Here is a 22,757-nt window from a genome sequence, read left to right as displayed (position 1 = left end):
CATTAAAAGCAATAAAAATCTTGTTTGCAAACATTACAAACGGACTGTCAAAAATGATGGGTACCAGTAATGCCGCACTGTCAACAAACCAGTAAAAAACACTTGCTCGTAACCGGTAAATCGAAAAATTGCTTCAATCTGGAGTCATTAAAGTTAACACTGTTCAACAAATTATATTTTATTTACAAATTTTGAAATGTTCATACACTTGAAGGATCATGGGGAAAGTAGAACAAAAATTTTAATTATTTTTTTTCTTTCAATTTTATTATAAAATTGTACAAAATTTATGAAACTGATATATATATATATTCCATATATTTGAAAATAAAAAGTTGCATTCATAAAACACCAATGACAATAATACATTTATCAATGTTTACCTCATACATTGAATGAATCAAAAATCGATAAACCATAGAAAATTATATAAGCGACGATCATTTGTTCTACTGTGATTCCCGCTTAAATGTCAAACTATGTCACATGACAGTCATGTGAGTTCAAAAACACCACATGGGGAAGTATGCGGTTACATATATTTATCGGCTAATGTGGATGTAGGACTGATAATCATCCAGGGAAGAGTAGAATGTTTTTGACCTTAATAAAATGGCGGAAATTGCATTATCTTTAATATTTTTAGTAATAATAACATTTCTGGGCAGAGTTTTAGGCATCTTTTTTGTAGTCAGATGACCTTTACCAACATGTTATGAACGGTAAATCTTGGTGACGTTACAGCTTTTGTTTAAAAATATAAAACCAAAAACTGAATCGGTGCCTCATTTCTGGCCCGCTCAAAACAGGTACCAAGAACCAAGACATGTCTACATGAAATTAGTTATTTTGAAAACGAGCATAGTAATGTAAAAAAAAAAACGAAAATGATATTTGTTTCATACCTGTGCTGGTGTAATACAACTATTGATTTTCCCTTTTCAGTTTTTTTGTAATTTTAAACATTTCAAACAGTTGTGTAGGATTTATCTTTGTTCCAAATAAAGAAACACTTGGCACGGATACAGTTGTATCATGTTGAGTAGTAGAGACGAAGTTTCACCTCACATTTGGTTGTTTATATGAAAATAAACATTACATGAACCAACTAAAATCGAAGTAAAGAAAGTAAACTAATCATATAGTAACAAGATTTTTATTTTGACGCAAAAACCTAAAGTCAACAATATGATTGTCTTCCTCTATTCTTCGGTTTTATAGTACCAAACATATTGTTGAATACGAAAATTAGTTCGAAAAAAATAGTCCTATGAAATATACCAGTTGTTGGTTACACACAATGCATTTAAATGATTTTGTTAATATATCTGTTTGCAATTGTACAATTAGTACATATCTTAAGGGCAATGTAAGCAGACGAACTTCAACTTAATTAATTACAAATAGCTTATTTTTGAGCATATATATTTGTTCCATATATGTTTTTTCAGTTTTTGAGTATATGTTAAGATACAAGTTTGCGACCACTAATGATTAAAAAAACAATATGTACACACACTATAAGGCTAACAAAAGAAGAAAATATTTTTTACTTTAAATTCATATTTGGTCCATATCCGTGCTGGTGTAATACCAATATTGATTTTCTCTTTTAGAACTGTTTTTAAAAACTTTCACTTTTCGAGTAGTTGTGGCGAATTTAATTTGTTTCAAATAAAGAAATACTTGGCATGGATACAGTTTAAAAATCAAGTTGGGTAATAAAGACAAAGTTTCACATGATATTTCTTTGTATACATATTTAAAAAAAAACCCACATCACTTGACCCAACTGAAACCATAGTAAAGAGAGTAAAATAATCATATTGTAACAATGACATTTATTTTGACAAAAAAATAAACTAATTGTGTCAATATGATTGTCCACCTAAAAAAATCACATTGTTACATTTTGATTGTTTTCCTCTCTTTACTTCGGTTTTATAACTACCAAATAAAAGGTCCTAAAATCTGGTTAAATACGAAAATAACTTCGAAAAAAAGTTCCATGAATTTGAAAGTTGTTGGTAACAAACAATGCATTTACATGAGTATGCTGACATATTTATTTGCAAATGTTCAACTAAAACATATCGTATGGACAATGTAGGTAGACGAACTTCACCTCAATTAATTACAAACAGCTTATTATAGATTATTAATATTTGGTCTATATATGTGTTTCCGTTCTTGGGTATATATTAAGATGCAAGTTTGAGACCGTGAATAAATATTAAAACAAAACACAATATGTACACAAACTATAACGCAAACAAACGAAGAAAATATGTTTTTCACTTTAAATTCACATTTGTCTCATATCCGTGCTGGTGTAATTCCACTATTGATTTTCCCTTTTATTCATTTTTTTAATTGACACTTTTCGAATAGTTGTGCAGATTTCTTTATTTCAAATAAAGAAATGATTGGCATGGGTACAGTTTTATCATGTTGAGTAATAAAGACAAAGTTTCACATGACATTTCATTGTATATATGCAAATAAACATTACTTGAACCAACTTAAACCACAGTTAGGAGAGTAAAATAATCATATTGTAACAATGATATTTATTTTGACCAAAGAAAAAATTAACTCATTGTGTTAATATGATTGTCCAACTAAAAAAATCACATTGTTACATTTTGATTGTCTTCCTCTCTTTACTTCGGTTTTATAACTACCAAATTATAGTACCTTGCATCTGGTTGAATACGAATATAAGATCGAAAACAATAGTCCCATGAATTTAACAGTTGTTGGTAACAGACAATGCATTTACCTGATTTTGTTCGCATATTTGTTTCCAAATGTACAATTAATACATATCTTATGGGCAATGTAGGTAGACCAACTTCACCTCAACTAATTACAATAAAACAATAATTGTGCATGTATATTTGATCCATATATTTTTTTTCCGTTTTTAAGTATATCCAAACTAAAATAATATTGCATCTTTTGTCTGCTTTTTTTCTTATTTTTCTTTAGACGCTTGATTAAGAAAAATCTTTCAGTATAAAAGATACTATTCTGATTGATCTTTAATTCTTAGCACGATAACATGATGAGTAATTCTTAAATGTATTATACCATAGACTTATACTATAGTATATCAAATAATACACAATTTTATGAATATATACCTTGTTTATGCAGTAACGTGAAGTAGACATCTAATAGAAAAAATATAATGTACATACATGTTTTCAAACACGGTAAATAATCAATTGCAAAATTATTTCAATGTTCAAAACTTAAACCAATGTTTGGAGACTATTCATACATAATTAAAACAAAAGATATGTACAACCAGAACAGCTATATCAAAAATGGTAGTCGTTAGCATCGACATATTATTATGTATACATATGTTAATATTACATCAATCTTTATAGTGTAAGAAAACAAAAATCAGAACTGGAAGAACTGACTATTTATCATTCATAAACAATGAACATGTTGTGTTTTAGTTGAAGAAGAAAAAAGCTAAGTAAATGGATGAATACTTTTAAGATGTAAATTATGGGAAAAGGAAGAAGACAGTTTTATTTTATTATTTGGGTTCCCTTTAGTCTTATTCAGTTTTGATCAGATCTACAACGAAAGAAGAAGATAACAGATTTCAAATAATTTGGTCTGAACCTTTTTAAAAGAGATATTAGTTATTGGAATCCGTATCTGATGCATGTAAATGATACGCTTTATGTTTTCATCAATATATACAACTTTTCTATAATGCAGTTGCATAGGACACAAAGAACACATTAATGTTGAAACATTAAACTTTTTTTTTTTTTTTTTTTTTTTTATCTTAAACGTTACTAGGATTCAGTTGGTGTTTAATCTTTCGATTTAGGGATTTGCATTTGCAAATACAATTAATTCCAAAATTATTGATGCAAGGCTTATAATTGTGTTCTCAAGACAACAGTTTCGTCTACAATAGACACCCGAATTAACTAAAAGGAAACGTCAAATGAAATAGGAAAATGAATATGTTCAGATTTCACGTAACGTAACGAGAGGTTAGTCCAATTACAGTCGAGGTAATCCGCAGCTGTTACTGTTTAATTATGTATATCCGTTATTTATTTCTATACTTTCTCTTATGACAAGTGTTTCAACTGTACAATTGTCGATAACTAATTGGACTATCGGTAGTAGTGTTTACTTCAATTTAATGTTTGCCAGAAACGTATGAGTTAGTCTATTCCTGTAGTAGACAATACTTGCAAATAGTTATTGTATAAGTAATAACTATGATAATTGATGCCAATATTGGCATATGGATATTATTTTTGCACTAAATAAGCAGCTGTCATAAATGTATCTCCCTTTCTTTAAACCTTGCTAACATCACACCTTTGGTCTAGAAGTAACTGGGCTATATTTTCATGTCTGTTCTCTCTAGCTGCTGCAAGAGGTGTGTCTCCTGTACGATCAACCTTATCAATATCACATCCATTGTCTATAAGTAACTGTACTAATGTCAAATTTCCAACTCTACACGCAGCTGTAAGAGGTGTATACTCAGTACTGACATCCTGTTTAACATCACATCCAGTGTCTATAAGGCACTGTACTATCTCCTCATTTCCATTATAACAAGCTGCTGCCAGAGGTGTAAAATCTTCACTATCTGCCTGGTTAACATCACAGCCATTTTTAATAAGTAACTCTACGATATCAGCATGTCCCTCCAAACACGCTTCTGTCAAAGGAGTATGTTCAATACCTTCTGACTTGTTAACATCACTTCCTTTGTCTATGAGGAACTGTACTAATTTCTCATATCTCATAGCGCAAGCCATTGTCAGAGGTGTCTCTTTACTATCATCCACTTGGTTAACATGACTGCCATTGTCTATAAGTAACTCTACTATCTCAGCATGTCCCTCCAAACAAGCTTCTGTCAAAGGAGTATGTTTAATACCATCTGACTTGTTAACATCGCATCCCTTGTCTATGAGTAGCTGTACTAGATTCTCATATTCCATCTTGCAAGCATTCGTCAGAGGTGTCTCTTCATTACCATCAACCTGGTTAACATCACTTCCTTTCTCTATCAGTAACTTTACTAACTTTTCATATCCTTTAAAACAAGCAGTTGTCAGAGGTGTCTGCTTCATACCGCCAACCTGGTTAACATTACAGCCATTTTTTATAAGTAACTGTACTAACTTCTCATCTTCTTTTTTACAAGCAGCTGTCAGAGGTGTCTCTCCCATATCATCAGCCTGGTTAACATCACTTCCGTTTTCTATTAGAAATTTTACCATCTTTTTATATCCTTTCAAACAAGCAACTGTCAATGGTGTATGTTTCGTACCAACAACTTGATTTACATTACAACTGTTGCTTATAAGCAACTCTACTATCTGTATTTTTTCTCCCGAACAAGCGACTGTCAGAGGCGTCTCTTTCAAATTATTAATTTGATTAACATCACAACTATTTTCTAAAAGTAACTGTACAATATTCTTGTTTCCCTTAGAACAAGCTACTGTCAGAGGTGTCTTTCCCTTACCATCACATTGGTTTACTTTACTTCCATTGTCTATTAGTAATTGTATAATATTTGTATGGGGTGTCCTACAAGCAGCTGTCAGAGGTGTCTTTCCCTTACCATCACATTGGTTTACTTTACTTCCATTGTCTATTAGTAATTGTATAATATTTGTATGGAGTGTCCTACAAGCAGCTGTCAGAGGTGTCTCAGAACAGCCAACCTGGTTAACATCACATCTTTTGTCTATAAGTAACTTTACTAACTGCTCATTCCCTTCCTGACAAGCAGCTATTAAAGCTGTTTGTTCCTTACTGCCTCCATAGAGAACATCACATCCCTGTTCAAAAAGCAACTGTACTATCTGTTTATTTCCTCTCATACACGCATATGTGATAAGTGTATCTTTATTTACTCCATCAACCAGGTTAATATCGTATCCTTTGTTTAAAAGTATATGCACTATCTTTTCATTTCCTCCACGACAGGCAGCTCTTAGAGGTGTCTCCCACATTCCACCAACCTGGTTAACATCACATCCATTGTCTATAAGTAATTTTACTATATTCGAACTTCCATATTGGCATGAAACTGTCAGAGGGGTCTCCATCAAACCATCAACTTTGTTAACATTACATCCTTTGTTTATAAGTAACTGAACTATCTTTTCATGTTCTTGCTCACAAGCAGCAGTCAGGGGTCCCCTTGTTTGACAACCATTCTGATTTACATCAAATCCATTGTCTATAAGTAATTTTACTATATTTTCATTTCCTTCTGTAGAAGCAGCTACCAAAGGTGGGGGTCTCGTATCTCCAGCCTGCTTAGTGTCACATTCTTTTTCTAATAGTAATTTTACTATTTTCTCGTTTCCTTTGCTACATGCAGCTTCCAGAGGTGTTATTTGCATACCATTAGCCTTATTAACATCACATCCTTTGTCTATTAGTAGTTGTACTATCTTCTCATATCCTCTCTCACAGGCAGCTGTTAGAGGTGACTCTATCAAATTACCATCCCAGTGAACATCACATCCTTTGTCTATAAGTAGCTGTAATATGTTCTCATTACCTTCGATACAAGCAGCTAGGAGAGGTGAGTTTGTCCTATACATCACCTGGTTAACATCACATCCTGAGTTTAAAAGTAACTCTACTATTTTCACATTTCCTGCCTTACAAGCAGCTATTAGATGTGTCTCTCCAATAATACTTTCCTTGTATACATCACATCCTTTTTCTAAAAGAAACTTTACTATCTTCTCATTGCCATTGCCACATGCAGCTAGCAGAGATGTGTGTCCCATCAACCCCGTCTTGTTAATATCACATCCTTTGCCTATAAGTAAATGTACTATCTTCTCATTGCCTTTGATACATGCAGCTGTCAGAGGTGTATCTCCGTTACCATCAACCTGGTTAACATCACATCCTTTGTCTATAAGTAGCTGTATTATCTTCTCATTGCCTTCCTCACAGGCAGCTGTAAGGTGTGTTCGTTTCTTACTATCAACCTGGTTTATATCACCTTCCTCGTCTATAAGGAGCCGTTCTATCTTAAAATGTCCTCCCTTACTCGCAGCTGTCAGAGGTGTTTCTCCCACACCATCAACCTGGTTAACATCACATCCTTTGTCTATAAGTAACTGTACTATCTTCTCATTGCCTCCCTCACAGGCAGCTGTTAAAGGTGTTCTTTCCTCACTATCAGCCTGGTTGACATCAGCTACCTTGTCTATAAGGAGAAGTGCTATCTTATAATGTCCTCTTATACATGCAGCTGTTATAGGTGTTTCTCCCACACTATCAACCTCGTTAACATCAACTCCTTTCTCTATAAGTAACTGTACTATCTTCTCACTGCCTTTGCTACAAGCAGCTACCAGAGGTGTGTGTTCCAAATCATCTATCTCGTTAACATCAACTCCTTTGCCGATAAGTAACTGTACTATCTTCTCATTTCCAGCGCTACAAGCAGCGGTCAGAGGTGTATCTCTGTTTCCATCAACCTGGTTAACATCACTTCCTTTGTCTATAAGTAGCTGTACTATCTTTTCATTTCCGCCTTTGCAAGCAGCTGTTAAAGGTGTATTGTACAAATCTCCTTTGTTTAAATCGACATAATTCAAAATGAAATATTTTACTATACCATAATATCCTCGAAAGCATGATGTTATAAAGTTTTGTTGTAATATAGTTTGATCATTGGTAAGGGCTTTGATGTTTATTGACTCTAATACCTCTAGAAATTTATTTCTATATTTTTCGTGCTTCATATGTGCATTGCCAAAAGATTGATCCAGTTTTCCAAGTTCTAAATCTTTTTTTATTCTCTCAAAGTATTCATTTTCAACGTTCTTGGATATTGGTATAGTGAATTTTCTACCTTGATCAGAAATCGATATAAGCTGTGTTCGTTCATTGAAAACTTGGATGGCTGCGTTACGCAATATACATTTTACAAATATTTCCTCGTTGTTACCGAAATAAAAACACAAAAAATCAAACATTTGGTCATGTATAACCCTATACTCGTTTCTTGTTTTCTGTAAGTAAGTTCCAACTAATCGGTCAAATACCTTCTTCATTAAAACAATAGATGTATCACGACCTAATGTACAGATTTCAAGACAATTTCCCAAGACTTGTTTATCTATTGTATCATTTTCATTAAACACATCAAAGGATGACTCCGTAATTGTGCCATTTAAAAGAACAAGTAAAAAAAGGGCGCAATACTTGTGTGGATCTTGTGATTTCATATTCCCCCATAACTCTGCATATGTTTTGTAGGGACTGTGTAAAAAATCATACAAGTTAAAGTTTTCAGTTTTCTCGTTTATAGAATAAAGAAAACACATTAGAGGTGTAAAATATTCATTTTGATCTTTCAAGCACTGAAAATCAGTAACGGTTAAATATTTTTCACCGATCGTTAATTTGTCCTCCTTTGAATATTTTAAGGACAAATTAAAGATACTTGATGTAAAAAAAGAACATGATGCTTTAAATTTTTCGTCACTGTAAATATCTAATCGGCAGGTTGCTGCTATAATTGTCTTTCCCTTTTGCATCATCAGCTTTAGAAAGTGTTCATTTTTTTGAAGATATTCGAGATCACCCAAACCGACCGTAATTGTGCCACATATATCATCAAGAACAAACATCTGCCTTATATTTTCATCATAATAAGTGCGTATATCCGTGATACTGCAACATGGAATTATACTGTATTCATTCGTGCTATCTTGATGTAAAGCGATATGATGCATCAACATACTCTTACCAATACCCGGTTCTCCTACTATTAAGACCTTGTTTTCTGATTCTATGATCTGTGAAATAGCTTTTACAACAGGTGTTTCTACGAACAAGAGATCTTGATCTTTCCATTCAATAATTTGAAGGTTAGTGGCACCTACAAAAATAGTGCAAATTTTATCTAGAAGAAAATTTAGAGAAAATCAACCAAAATCTAAATATAAAAAGAGAACACCAACCAATTGAGTAAAAAAAAAAACGTACGTAAAAATAATATTTAGATACATCTGACCAAAAACACAAGATACATTCTACAGATAAATCGTTATTATGTCTTTTAAAGGAGTACATTATATGTACCACTTTAGATGTAAGCACCCTCTCAAGAAGTAACCCTTTATCATAAAAATCATAAGACAGTATGCAAGTTATCGGTACACTTTAACAATTCGAAGATATGCTTCACAAAAATTAAATATGTGCCTGTCCTAAGTCAAGATCCTGTAATTGTGTGGTTGTCGTTTGTTTATGCGTTACATATTTGTTTTTCGTTAATTGTTTTTTTATATAAATAAGGCCGTTAGTTTTCTCGTTTGAATTGTTTTACATTGTCATTTCGGGGCCTTTTACAGCTGACTATGAGGTATGGGCTTTGCTCATTGTTGAAGGCCGTACAAGATTCACTAGACAAAGATCAAAGACTAAAATGGAGGCATCATGGGACTTTGACAGAACAAATTTTAAGGTTGCTTGATTTGAGAAATTATTTAAATTTTACCAAGGTTAAAAAAAATCTTAATTGTTATTAATGGTTTCATAAATTGTTTGAGGAAGTTCGCTACTGAGTTTCAAAATGAATAGCTTTTTATAAATATATATATATTCAATTTTTAGTATATATAAATATATAAATATATATATAAAACGTCTGAAAAATAGTCAACAATTTTTCCCACGAGGGCGCTGGATCGTTAAAAGTAACGATACATGTACACAATAAAATAAATTATATAAACGCCTAAAAAGTGTACATAACAACACCAATAACATAAAAAGGAACTATAAATGTAATTATTTATAAATATTTCGGATAACAGATATCCTTCATCAGTATATATATTTATAGGGGCTTAATCAAGCTATCAAAACCGAAAAAAAAATATAGGAGTTAATGTGCTTGTTTTCGAGATATAAGCCATTGAAATTTTGGCGGGAAAATATATTTTCTTGATTTTCATAGCTTTATCATTGACAAGTTAAAGTTCTCAAGTAGAGGGGGAAAAGGGAAGTAACTTTTTTTTTGTAATTTGGAAATGAACATGACTACTACCATGCAGTCGTTTTTTTAATCTTTTTTAATTATATTCGTGCAAAACAAAAAACAAGGGTTAGATTCATGTAATTTTCAGTATGTTTCATCAATATAGAATAGGATTGAACGATAATTAGCCAAATCTGATAATAAGCTTTTTGCACTCACATTTTGTTAAAATCAAAAATCGCCTTTGAAAAACACGTTAACATGCATCTAACCCATATTAATTGCATCAAAAAATTAATCACAATATTACAAGATTTGCAGGTTTATTTGGAGCCCTTGTCCTGTTTAGCGTTCCAATACAATGCATTGTATTTCATGATAACTTTATATAAGTTCAGATCGTATTTCGATAAATGTAAGATTCGTGGGAAGTTCATTGTTTTGTAAACACAATTTCTATATTTGTTTGTGCTCATATTTCCTGAGCGGTGTAAGAAAACATTTCTCGTCACCAGTGAAATATCTGTTCTTAGCAAATAATTGATCAAAATTAAATTATAATCTACAATGTTGATGATTTTTTCTGAATTTCCTACTGTGACGTCACGAAAAAATGCAAACATGTCTAATGACATCCAATATAAAACACACAACTTTCTGAAAATGTTCGAAAAGGAAGGATACAAATTATTAGAGAAACATATTACAACACAATAAATCGTGTAAAACGATAATTCTCCAATATCAACATGATCAACAGTTACATTGTAAGACAGAATACGTCGAAAGTAAACAGGACAAATGCAGTATTTTTATAGGTCGAAGTGTAAGAAAATACCGAAAAAAACGTTTGGCTTTTCCCGTTTCCTCCCCGAGGAGTCTGTGCATTACAATTCATATTTGATAAGTTAAAAAACCACTAGCAGGGTAAATATATGTTGTTTTATAAAAATATATAATAAAAGTTTATGCTAGCTGCTTAAATGTATACATTTTATAGGATAACGGTGGAAATAACGTTTATAAACACATAACTTACTGAAAAGTCCATATTTACACCATTTAAACAATACAAACATGATAATCCGCACTAATATAAACTTAGAAAAAGCCACTTTCTGACCTTCTTCCTTCGTTATGACCCTTTGAGAAAATTTTTGCATTGACAATTAAATAATCTTCTGATTTTTATATAGCAGGAAACTTTAAGCCTTCGACAAAATCTTTTTTTTTTCATTTTTCAATTCATTTATTCCTCCCGTTTTTGTTTTTTTTCATTTATGAATTTTATACATTCTCTACTACATTAAGGCCATAGATGTTTACAATGATAATGATGATTAAATTTGCATTACTTCTGAAAAGATAAAACTCACCATGACCATGACCATGATGATAGGGACACTTGATAACATGTTCTTCTAATTCGTCTGAAAATTATAAAAGTTTAAATATAAAGTAATACGTAAAGCAATGTGGCAAACGATAAAAAGTAAAAACCCTAAAAAGATCAAAATTTTAAACTTAAACTGATCTCTTGAGTATGGCTCTACCTCATAACTAAACGGTATGGCGAATAAGGGATTTACCTAATGTTACCAATGTGCTTATTAATTGGCTATGTGACACACTTTTAATAAAACAAAAATCTAAGAAAATTCTACGCAATTGTTGGTGACTACTATTAATGTCATTTATTCCATAATAGTCCTGTGAATTTGTGAAACAATTGTTCAGGTTGTGGTAAAAGCATCAAACTTTGCAGTGTGTTAGTCTGAAACATTACCATTGTTATATTATAGTTCGTTTCTATGTGTGAAACATTTTAATGTTGTGTTTCTCCTCTTATATTTGAAGTGTTTCCCTCGGTTTAAGTTTGTAACCCGGATTTGTCTTTTTCCGAAATCGATTTATGAATTTCGAACAGCGTTATATCACTGTTGTCTCTATTATTCAGCGTTCCACTGCAACCCGGTTTCCAATTTGTTCCTTCTTCTTTGTAATACGTGTGTTAAACAGTTCATTTTATAAACAAATCTTTTCATCTCTGGTTTTAGGTATAGGTTATAAGGGATGAAATGAACCCATTAGACATTCAGAGTGAAATGACTTAACTCGACATAACGAACCTCATTCGACTTATTTCGTCCTATTGCATTGATACATGACTGAGAGGGGCATGCACTGTATGCATTTTGTGCTATTTGAACAGGCATTGTTTTACTGGAATATTCTTAAGGTAAAAATCTCCTTTTTTAAATCTTCCAATATTTTGTTATGAAATTTTGAATGATTTTATTGACAACAAATTTTAATAAAATAAGTGAGCTAGCAACATGTCATTAAAAACAACGATCATTTCTTGTCTTTTAACTTTACATAATTTCAATTTTTCTCAAAATATGAATATTAAAAACTACTGAAACGGACAGATACGCGCTAATACAGTTAGTGCACATCTAAGAACCCATAGCTAACACCAGAGAGTGAAATTAAAATGATGCAACGTATACCAAACCTGTAACAAGCGAATAATGAGCGAATAGCTGACAGGGTATCAGTCGAGGTGCAACGTATAACACACTTATTACAAGCGGAAACGGAACGAATAAGTAGCAGGTTACTAGTCGAGCACTGAAACAGATGCATACGTGTCGCTAGGGTTATTTCACGTTGACGAACAGATATTTAACACAAGAAATACAAAAAAAATGTAAAAAATATTGTATAAAGGTATACAATGTATAAAAATTGTATGACAAGCGAATAGGACACGAATAAACTTTAGGGTATCAGTCAGAGAATTAAACAGGTACGTACGCGCTCATAGGTTTATGTCACCTCTAGGAACACAAAACTTACACCAGAGAGAGACACTGACATAATTGAATATTATATTAATATTTTCGTAATAAAAAATTCTTTTATTATGCAAACACCTATTATAGATGCACTTAATGTCCTTATATCATAAATGAAATTGCAATGTTTATTTTCAAACTTATCTTACTGTTTTGAACAAATGATTAATTTCCTTTTTTTGAAAATTCACAACTCCAGCAGACAACATGATTATTCTATTTTCAAAGAATTATCATTTAAATATTCAATGGAATGTGACTAACTTCATTGTGTATGTTGCTTGTCCATTTTAAAAACCACTTTCTCGTGTAATTTGTGACATAAACACTAAAATATGATTAAAAACTTTCACATGCTTCAACTATTAAACACAAGCTACACAGTTAACAGACATTGGCTTAATACATTTGAAAATATAACATGTGTTTGCAACCGACATGATCTGAAATCCATTGCAAGCCTTACAAAACGCAGAAAAAAGAATAAAAAGATACGTTAGAATGTATACGTCAATATAAAATATATGTGTCGTTCAATTTTTTTTCAAAATTATAATTTCACATGGGGAACGGTGGTAAACAGGGTTTTGTAAGAACTTATATCAGAAAAAGACCGAAGTCTAAAAGTATCCAACAGTTCTTTAGAATTTTACAGATTCAACCGGGGTGTGGTATTCAGTACGTAGGAGAAACTGGACGATATTTATCTAAACGCACTCAAGAACATCTGTATCGTTTAAAAAGACCCAATACATTCAAAAGTATCATTTACCAACACCTTAAGAAGCACAACCATCCTTTTAAATATTTAGCAGTTCAACCTTTAGAAGTAGTTAATAAGCAGCCTGGTGAATCTCATTCAAAGTTTGTACGATCATGGAAAATAATTGAATTAAATTGGATTAAAAAATTACAGACAGTCTACCCTCTCGGTCTTAATGATAATATCATTGGAATTGGTAATATATCTAGAACCGATTCTGTGAACATTTTGGATATAGTTTCTAAAACTGTTCGGAAAAACCGTTCTCACGGTCGTAGAACAAATCGCAATCAAAGAAAATTTCGGAACATTCATACCAATATTTCGGACCTAATTTCTATTTCAAAAAACAACGGCAGACAGTATCTGTTAACAAAACTCTGTTCATTACCGGTTAACAAGTTAAATATTTTTTTGGAGGATTGCAACACAATTTCATATAGCAGTCCTAAGTATGAAATTGTTCAAATTATTATGGCATATTGTTATTCTAAACTATTTCCCAAAATTGATCGCCCTGAAGATCATAAAAAACATTTTATTATAAAAAGGTTTGTCAATAAAGGTTTTGATTTTGTAAATATTGCCAGTATTTTTAACGACCATTCTGTTAAAGAACAAATACCTGGATATTTTGACAATACTGAGCTACCTCTTATTTGTTATATTTACAAAAAATCTACTAGGAAATTTGTGTTTAATTATAGTCAATTGTGTAAAGATGTTACTATTAGTGAAAATACACCTACTTCATGTAATTGTAGTATCTCCGAATATATTTATGGACCCATTTCCCATGTTATAGCTGGAGATCTTAACATCGTTCAAGACCGAGAGTTAAAATCATTCCTCAGTAAAGGACCTAAATATCGTCCCCCGTCAATTATTAATTGGAATGAGTGTCGTAATATCATCCACGACTCACCCCATACTTACTGTATGAAATGGATAAAACGGGAAAAGGCTGACAAAAAATCTTTGAGGTTCTGAAAAAAGAAATCACCAACTCACCAACATTCTATCTGACTCCATTTTCAGAAAATGATATCTGTAACAAACATTAACTTTTAGCTACCGCTTTACAAGCAGAACCTAAAACAATGAAAGTCCCAACTATGTACTGGCTTCCGAAGCTACACAAAACACCCTACACATATATATTTATTTCGTCTTCAAGCCATTGTTCCACTACTAAATTATCTATTCTTCTTACCAGCACACTTGGTACAATTAAAAACCTGATAATAAATTGTTCAAATAAGGCCTTCGAAAATAGTGGAATTAATGATTTTTGGAGTGTAACGAACTCGTTGGAAGTACTTGATAAATTGCATGGTTATATTGGTGATTTTAAATCTGTTCAAAGTTTTGATTTTTCTACCCTGTATTCCACATTGCCTCACATTCTCATAAAGAAAAAAATCACACACCTAATTAAATGGGCATTTAAAAAGTCAGAATGTGAATATATATGTTTAAACTCTTTTAGGTCATTTTTAGTAGCAATAAACAAAAAAACTATGTTAAGTGGACATGCGTTGATACTATATATGCCATTGAATTTTGGCTAGATAACATTTGTGTTCGCGTTGGGGATTCCGTATATCGTCAGATTATCGGAATTCCAATAGGGACTAACTGTGCACCACTAATGGCGGACCTGTTTTTGTATTGCTATGAGTTACAATTTATGACAAAAATAAGCAAAGACCCATCGAAACAACATCTGATAAACAAATTTAATAATAACGTTAGATATTTGGATGATATTGTGGCTCTCAATAATGACGACTTCATTATGTATATTTAAGAAATTTATCCTGTTGAACTTACTTTAAATAAAGCTAATACTAACAATGACCACTGCCCTTTCCTCGATCTCGATATCTATATCACTAACGGAAGTCTAAATACTAAAATTTATGATAAAAGAGATGATTTTTCATTTCCTATCGTTAATTATCCATTTTTAGATGGTGACGTTCCCTTGTCACCATCTTACGGTGTTTATATATCTCAACTTGTACGATTCGCTCGTGTATGTAACAATGTTTTAGATTTTAACGAGAGAAATTTGTGTATTACTGAAAAATTATACACCAGGGTTTTCCATATCACAAACTAGTCAAAACATTTACTGAATTTTATCATCGATATAAGGACATCATTCGTAAATATAGCTCAACATGCAGACTTCTTATACGTTCAGGTATTTCACATCCAATGTTTTATGAAAATATTCTTTATAAAGCACAAAGGTGTCAGTATTCACCTCAGAAACTAACAAAGCCTTTGAATAGACTTATTAAGAAGGGATATAGTTACGATACTGTTGTCAGGTCATTAATGATTGCATATTTTGGCGTTAATATTGATTCACTTATAGGGTCTTTGCATCGGAACTAAACACATTTATTAAAAAAAAACAGTTGTTGGCATGACACGGGTTATGTTCTTCTCATATATGGTATGATGGTATGATACTAAACCCCTTACGGGAAGGATTGTGCCTGATATGATGAAATCATAATCTTTCAGTCAGTTTAATTGAAGTCTGGAGCTGGCATGTCAGTTAACTGCTAGTAGTCTCTTGTTATTTATGTATTATTGTCATTTTGTTTATTTTCTTTGGTTACATCTTCTGACATCAGACTCGGACTGAATTTTAATGTGCGTATTGTTATGCGTTTACTTTTCTACTTTGACTAGAGGTAAAGGGGGAGGGTTGAGATCTCACAAACATGTTTAACCCCGGCGCATTTTTGCGCCTGTCCCAAGTCAGGAGCCTCTGGCCTTTGTTAGTCTTGTATTTTTTTAATTTTAGTTTCTTGTGTACAATTTGGAAATTAGTATGTCGTTCATTATCACTGAACTAGTATATATTTGTTTAGGGGCCAGCTGAAGAACGCCTCCGGGTGCGGGAATTTCTCGCTACATTGAAGACCTGTTGGTGACCTTCTGCTGTTGTTTTTTTCTATGGTCGGGTTGTTGTCTCTTTGACACATTCCCCATTTCCATTCTCAATTTTATAACATATGGTTAACACCATTACTTGAGTAAACTCATTTTGTCGTTCAAAGTATTTTAAAAATAATAAAAGAATAATAATATTATGACTGGATCTGTTAAAGTATGAAGCCACGTAATATGTACCAAAGAAACACAAACAGTCGCAGGTACAAAACACAACAGCAAAAATGAAAGATAATACAAACAACATCTTGACGAGATGTATAAATACCACTTAATTCAATATAACCACATAAAAGGGATATCAGAAAAAAAAACCAAAGTAGTAAAAGTAAGATTAACATTAGAACAAAGACACAAAAAAGAACAATATAACACGTTATTCAAATGATAAACAACGTTAGTACTCAGAATCTATACGCAAAGTTACATTAACACCTAGCATAGAGTTCATTGCATAAACACTTCGGGTATTGATAGAGTCCAATGAACTAGACCAAGTAACACTTTACACAAGTTTCCATATATTTCCTCAAATTCAATATTTGTATTCATGGTTATATAAAATTAATTAGAATTAATCAAATTCATTTACAAAAGAATCATTACATGGCCATACAACAGGTTTGGAACAAACCCTCTATATGGTGTTTATACCTGTATAGAGGGATAAACCGTTCATTTAGGGATACAAGTATCCTTCTATAGATGGATGTGTTTGTTTAGAATGGATTTGAAGCAGGAAAATGGCAAATTGACATGTTCTATATATACAGTTGGCGGCGATCCAAACATTACATAAAGTGAACGCACGTCACGATGATTGCACGTATTTTGTTGGTAAAATTCTTCCTCGCTCTGTTCTTCCGAATTTAAAATATGTAATCTCTAAATTCATTAGGCTATAAACAAGACAACCACAGGAATTATTAGTTGCTCGCAGTAACATATTATTTTCTCTTGTGTTTCAATATTTTATTTTACTTTATTGTACAGATTTTAAAACATTGTCCCTCTTTCGTATCGTTTATTTTTCCTTAACATAGCCGCAACTGTAAATATACCAATGTGACCAATCTCAATCTGACGCTAATACATTTAAATGCAAAACTGTATATAGTACCATTAAACCCCACCCGTAAAAACAGCCAAAAACTTACCTCGTGCCTTATGCACATAACATCAAACTTTATAGATAGTACATACTGTTGCAGAACTAGTATCAGAACTAGTTATACTATATATAAATAATAACTACAAGTAGCAAACGGGAAAAGGCAATTTCAAACGAAATAAAATATATTTAACTACAATGTTTCACGTTTACTAGTTTACGTGCTCTTACTAGATTTACGTCAATGCGACAAACATGGAAATTTCTTATGTCTATCCGAGAAAACATGCGTTTATTCTGTGTCCGTTAGTATGTAGTTAACGGGCGTATACGTCATATTTGACAAGTTAAAAGTAAACCAAGTTTAGTTTTCGCGTTAACTGATTGTGTAAGTTATGAAATAACCTTCGTACATATTTCTACATTTATTCTATTTTGATAAACAACTGTTTTCTTAATTAAGGTATATATTTTTAAAACCAAAAAAATAACAAAAATACTTTTAGTTCAGCATATTAAATTTTGTTAATTGCAAAAATATTGTTTTGAAAACTTAAAGTAGCGGGTTTCCTATCTTTTTTTTAAAGTTAAACATGTTAAAGGTACAAATATCGACTCACAAAATGCATATATCAAACATGTCTTTTTCTTTTCATATTTTTAAATACATTGAATAATGTCGATACGATAATCACACGTTGTTTTTTTACTAAGAAGGCGAATATAAAGATTATCCTACGCATATCGAAACTTTTTTATCTGATGGGATAACAACATCATGTTTTACAATGTTCGTTTTATCAGCCTTTTCTTAAATATTTTTAAGCGTAATTCACCTTGTTTGCCTTGAATTTACAATTCTGTGTTTTGCGGAATGTTCTAACGAAAATTGTACAGTGTAGGGACGATATATATTGCGTTAAATGATTTCGTACCATCTCGTCTATTTAGACATACATCTCCTGCACAATGCTCAGATTACCGATTAAAAGTGATATCTGGGACGACCAAAGAAACGAACTCGTTCTAAACATGAATGAAATATTTGTCTCTGGACGTTAAGCTACAAACAAAATCAATCATCGGACATAATATACTTACGTCAATGAACAGTATACTATTCCAGGAAGATATCTACCATACTTTTCATTATAACGTACAACATATGCAACAGTCATTTCAGCTTTGGATTGTGTCTTTAGATATGATTTGTTTCAAATACAAAGCACTACTTAGTTTAGTGACAATTCTTTTTATGAATACAGAGAAGAAATACTGGCACTCCTAATTCATGTAATTAATTTTGAATTTTTTTTTGTAGTCATTGTGTTTCAATATTGCTGTTATATTTATTATACAATCCTTAATTGCATAGAAATATTACTGATTTACTTTTGGGATATATATAACTTCAAAACAAGGTGCAGATTTGGTCACATTTGGTTGATGCGGTTAACAAATTTGGTTATATTAGTCAGCTTGGGGTATCAAAACTACTGACATTTGTTAAGGATTTAAATTTTTGACTAAAAAGAGGACTTGTTGGGGCTCTCTAAATTGATGCGGACAAAATTGTGTAGTCATTGTGTTCTAACGTTGCGGTAACCAGGCGGGAACCGGGCTAACACTTCCGCTACCGTTTTGGAGGATGAAGTTCGGTTGTATGGGGTGGAACATATCACAACGGATGAGCTTTTACAAAACACCCGATCCCGACGTCCCGAAGAAGTCCTGCCTCCTTCTAATGTCAACCCTACTGTCATTTTGTCCAAATCACTACTTTCACTTTCAACAATAAATTATTATGCCCCATTTATGGGAATTATAGTCTGTTCGTTCGTTCGTTCGTTCGTTTGTCTGTCCTTCTGTCCGGCTTCAAGTTAAAGTTTTCACTTTCAACAATAAATTTTTATGGCCCATTTATGGGATTCATGTTTTTTAGTCTGTTCGTCCGTTCGTTCATTCGACCGTCCGTCTGTCCCGATTCAGGTTAAAGTTTTTGTCGAGGTAGTTTTTGATGAAGTTGATGTTAAACTCCTAACTTAGTAAATATGTTCCCTATGATATCATCTTTCTAATTTTAATGCCAAATTAGAGATTTTACCCAATTTCACGGTCCATAGTAAATGATAGTGCCGATGTGGCATCCGTATGGACACATTCTTGTTTCCACATGTTTTACTTATTTTAATATATATGCAACTGGTATAGTAAATATTTCAGAAAAACGTAAACATAATACAGAGAGTCTCTGCATATTATAGCAGTATAATCGTAGTGTACATGTGGATAAACGCGAAAAACAATTGTCTTTAAGGAGGTATAATAGTTGTGGTTCTTGTGATCTAAAAAGCATGATATGGAGAACGCTCTGATTAGCTTATTTATTTTTCATTTTTGTAATCTATCATACGATTGGTTGTTCTTGTGCATGTTTAAAACTGGAAGTCTAATCTATGACTAAAAGTCAGTCTGATAACGAAAACAATATCCGGACACCTATTTTGTGGTTTTTCTCCCAAAATAACTCAATCTGAATAATCATAAGAATGGATGTCAAATACGACTGTGCATGTTTCCTAAAGAACACAGAGGCATGATGATTGATTTATTGTGGAAGGAAGAGAAGCGACACACAAAATGAGGTCCTCTCGTTTAATAGTATAGATATGTATTGCCCAATCTTACCCAGAAATAAGGTTCATTGGTATAATTCCTTTTGATTTTACTGTTATTAAGGAAATATTGATGTCGACCTTTTATTTTTCAGCTATTTGCAAGATTTGTAGAACAATAGTTTGTATTTTAATGAGAGAGTAAGCGAGCACGGGAAAAGAAATACAATGCATCGTTGAGATTTTACTACAGCTAAAATATGATTTTTCATGGTTCAGTGACTGTCATCAATTATTTTCTGCAACATTTATTTCTAGGAAATCTTACTGACATTGCTATTCATAAGAGATATATCAACACTACAGCCTGGAGGTATAATGCAACTCTATTCAGAAATATCTACAATAAGTCACATTCTATGCTTGAGTGACTCTGCTAACGTTTTGAGAAAGGTGTTGCACATGGTTCTACATAACACATACTTACTAGACAGATTATGATGTGTTTATTTATTTTGTCAGGCCTACAATAGTATAAGGGAATTATTTTATTTTTGGTCAGTGTGTCTATCAGACTATCTGTCCCTCCAATTTCAGGTTTTAATTTTTGGTTATAGTTTTTCATGAAGGAAGTTGTTTAATCACCATACTTCTCAATATACATGTTCCCTTTGATTTTGTCTTTCTAAATATAATTCAAAAAAGAATTTGTATCCCTACATTATGGTCCACTGAATATTTACTAGTCAACAACAAAACACGATACACATTTAGATTTATCACTTATTCTATATTTTTCAATTTAAAGTTTTTGTATAAGTTTATTCTGTAATTAACGACAAAAACCATCTGTTAAGTGGTTTTTTTCACAAAATATTCAAAATCAATACGACGAAAATCCTTCGTGTTATTTTTTCGTCCGGTGATCGAGTTCACTGTGAACTAATGACGCATTTATTTTTTTTAAAGCCAATAATTGAGCTACTGCATCTGGTAAACAATTTGCCATTTAAAACAATGGTTAAAAACAAAATAAAATTGATGCCACAAAATGTGCATAAACATGCTGGAGTTATCGTCAGAGTTGAAATGACGTACGCTGACGTCACAAATCATTCGCATTGGGCAGGAATAGCAATATAAAAACTTGATGATTCGTCTTAGGCAATCCGGCCCAACAAATAATAGACCCCGTAGCGGCTGACCAAATGCGACGTCACAACGTTAAAATCGCGTGATACGTTTTTTTAACACTTCCGCTACCGTTTTGGAGAATGAAGTTCGGTTGTATGGGGTGGAATATATCACAACGGACGAACACAGTTAAACATCGTTTAAGTTGACTTGTAACTATTTGAGATTTAGGGATGACATTCGCCAATAAAATTAAGAATGGAAATTGGGAATGTGTCAAAGAGACAACAACCCGACCATAGAACAGACAAAAGCAGAGGGTCAACAATAGGTCTTCAATGCAGCGTGAAACTACCGCACGTGGAGGCGTCCTTCAGCTGGCCCCTAATATATATATATATATATTAGTTAAGTGATATTGGACGTGAATCTGAACGCTAAATTATACACAAGAAACTAAAATTAAAAATCATACAAGACTAACAAAGGCCAGAGGCTCCTGACTTAGGATAGGCGCAAACATGCGGTTTCAACCACGTTTTCCAACAGGATAACGCTAGATGTCAAGTGGCACGGATTTGTATTGACTATCTTGAGTAAAACCATTTTCGAGTTATCCCTTGGTCAGCAGTATCACTGAATATCTCTCCTATAGAACATTTATGGGATCAGATTGGCAGACATGTTCGATAAACCAAATTCCACCGGAAACGCTACAAAGCATGCATTTTGCTCTCAAACAGGAGTTAAACAATATCCACTAATCCAACATTATGACTTATGTTGGTTCTGTGCCTTCTAGGTGTGAAGCTGTGGTATCTGCGAGAAGGCGACAATACTCGCTATTACATTCCGCAATCTAAAATTCCAGATACTGACTTTGCCCCGTCCGTATTCGGTCCAGTAACTGTGTAGAACTTTATTTTTTGTTACCTGGTCACGCAGAACGTTAAAATAACATATCGTATCTATTTGTAATTGTTTTCTACTAAACGGTAAAATATTATTTTTTATCAAAGTGGTGTATCGTTTCTTTTGTTGACTAGTATGGACAATTATAGTGCAAGTATGGCATCAGTGACCCATATTCATATTTTCTTTGTATATCATTTTATATGAAAATAGTACCCTTTATTTCATATTTAGACAACAAACATAGTATACATTTATGTGTTTCAGTTTCCTGGACTTGATGCAAATTCGCACAGCACAATTCAGTTGTTAGAAATAACAGAGAAAGTAAGTAAATATAACTAGTTTGCACATATAT

General features: G+C 32.4%; 1 protein-coding gene across 1 annotated transcript in view; it reads right to left on the bottom strand.

Moving 5' to 3' along the window:
• Positions 1-4,343: 4,343 nt before the first annotated feature.
• Positions 4,344-22,757, bottom strand: part of LOC134689769 (serine/threonine-protein phosphatase 6 regulatory ankyrin repeat subunit B-like) — a 50,821-nt gene continuing 32,407 nt past the window's right edge. Inside the window, exons 4-6 of the mRNA XM_063549738.1 lie at positions 11,407-11,460; positions 8,789-8,926; positions 4,344-7,945 (exon numbers count right to left, since the gene is read on the bottom strand). Of these exons, the coding sequence (XP_063405808.1) occupies positions 4,344-7,945; positions 8,789-8,926; positions 11,407-11,460 (3,794 nt within the window). The remainder of the gene's footprint in view (positions 7,946-8,788; positions 8,927-11,406; positions 11,461-22,757) is intronic.

The sequence above is a fragment of the Mytilus trossulus genome, chromosome 11 (genome assembly GCF_036588685.1).
Source record: "Mytilus trossulus isolate FHL-02 chromosome 11, PNRI_Mtr1.1.1.hap1, whole genome shotgun sequence".
Classification (NCBI taxonomy): domain Eukaryota; kingdom Metazoa; phylum Mollusca; class Bivalvia; order Mytilida; family Mytilidae; genus Mytilus; species Mytilus trossulus.
Note: the sequence above shows the minus strand (reverse complement) of the source record. Positions and strands in the feature narration are given on the sequence as shown.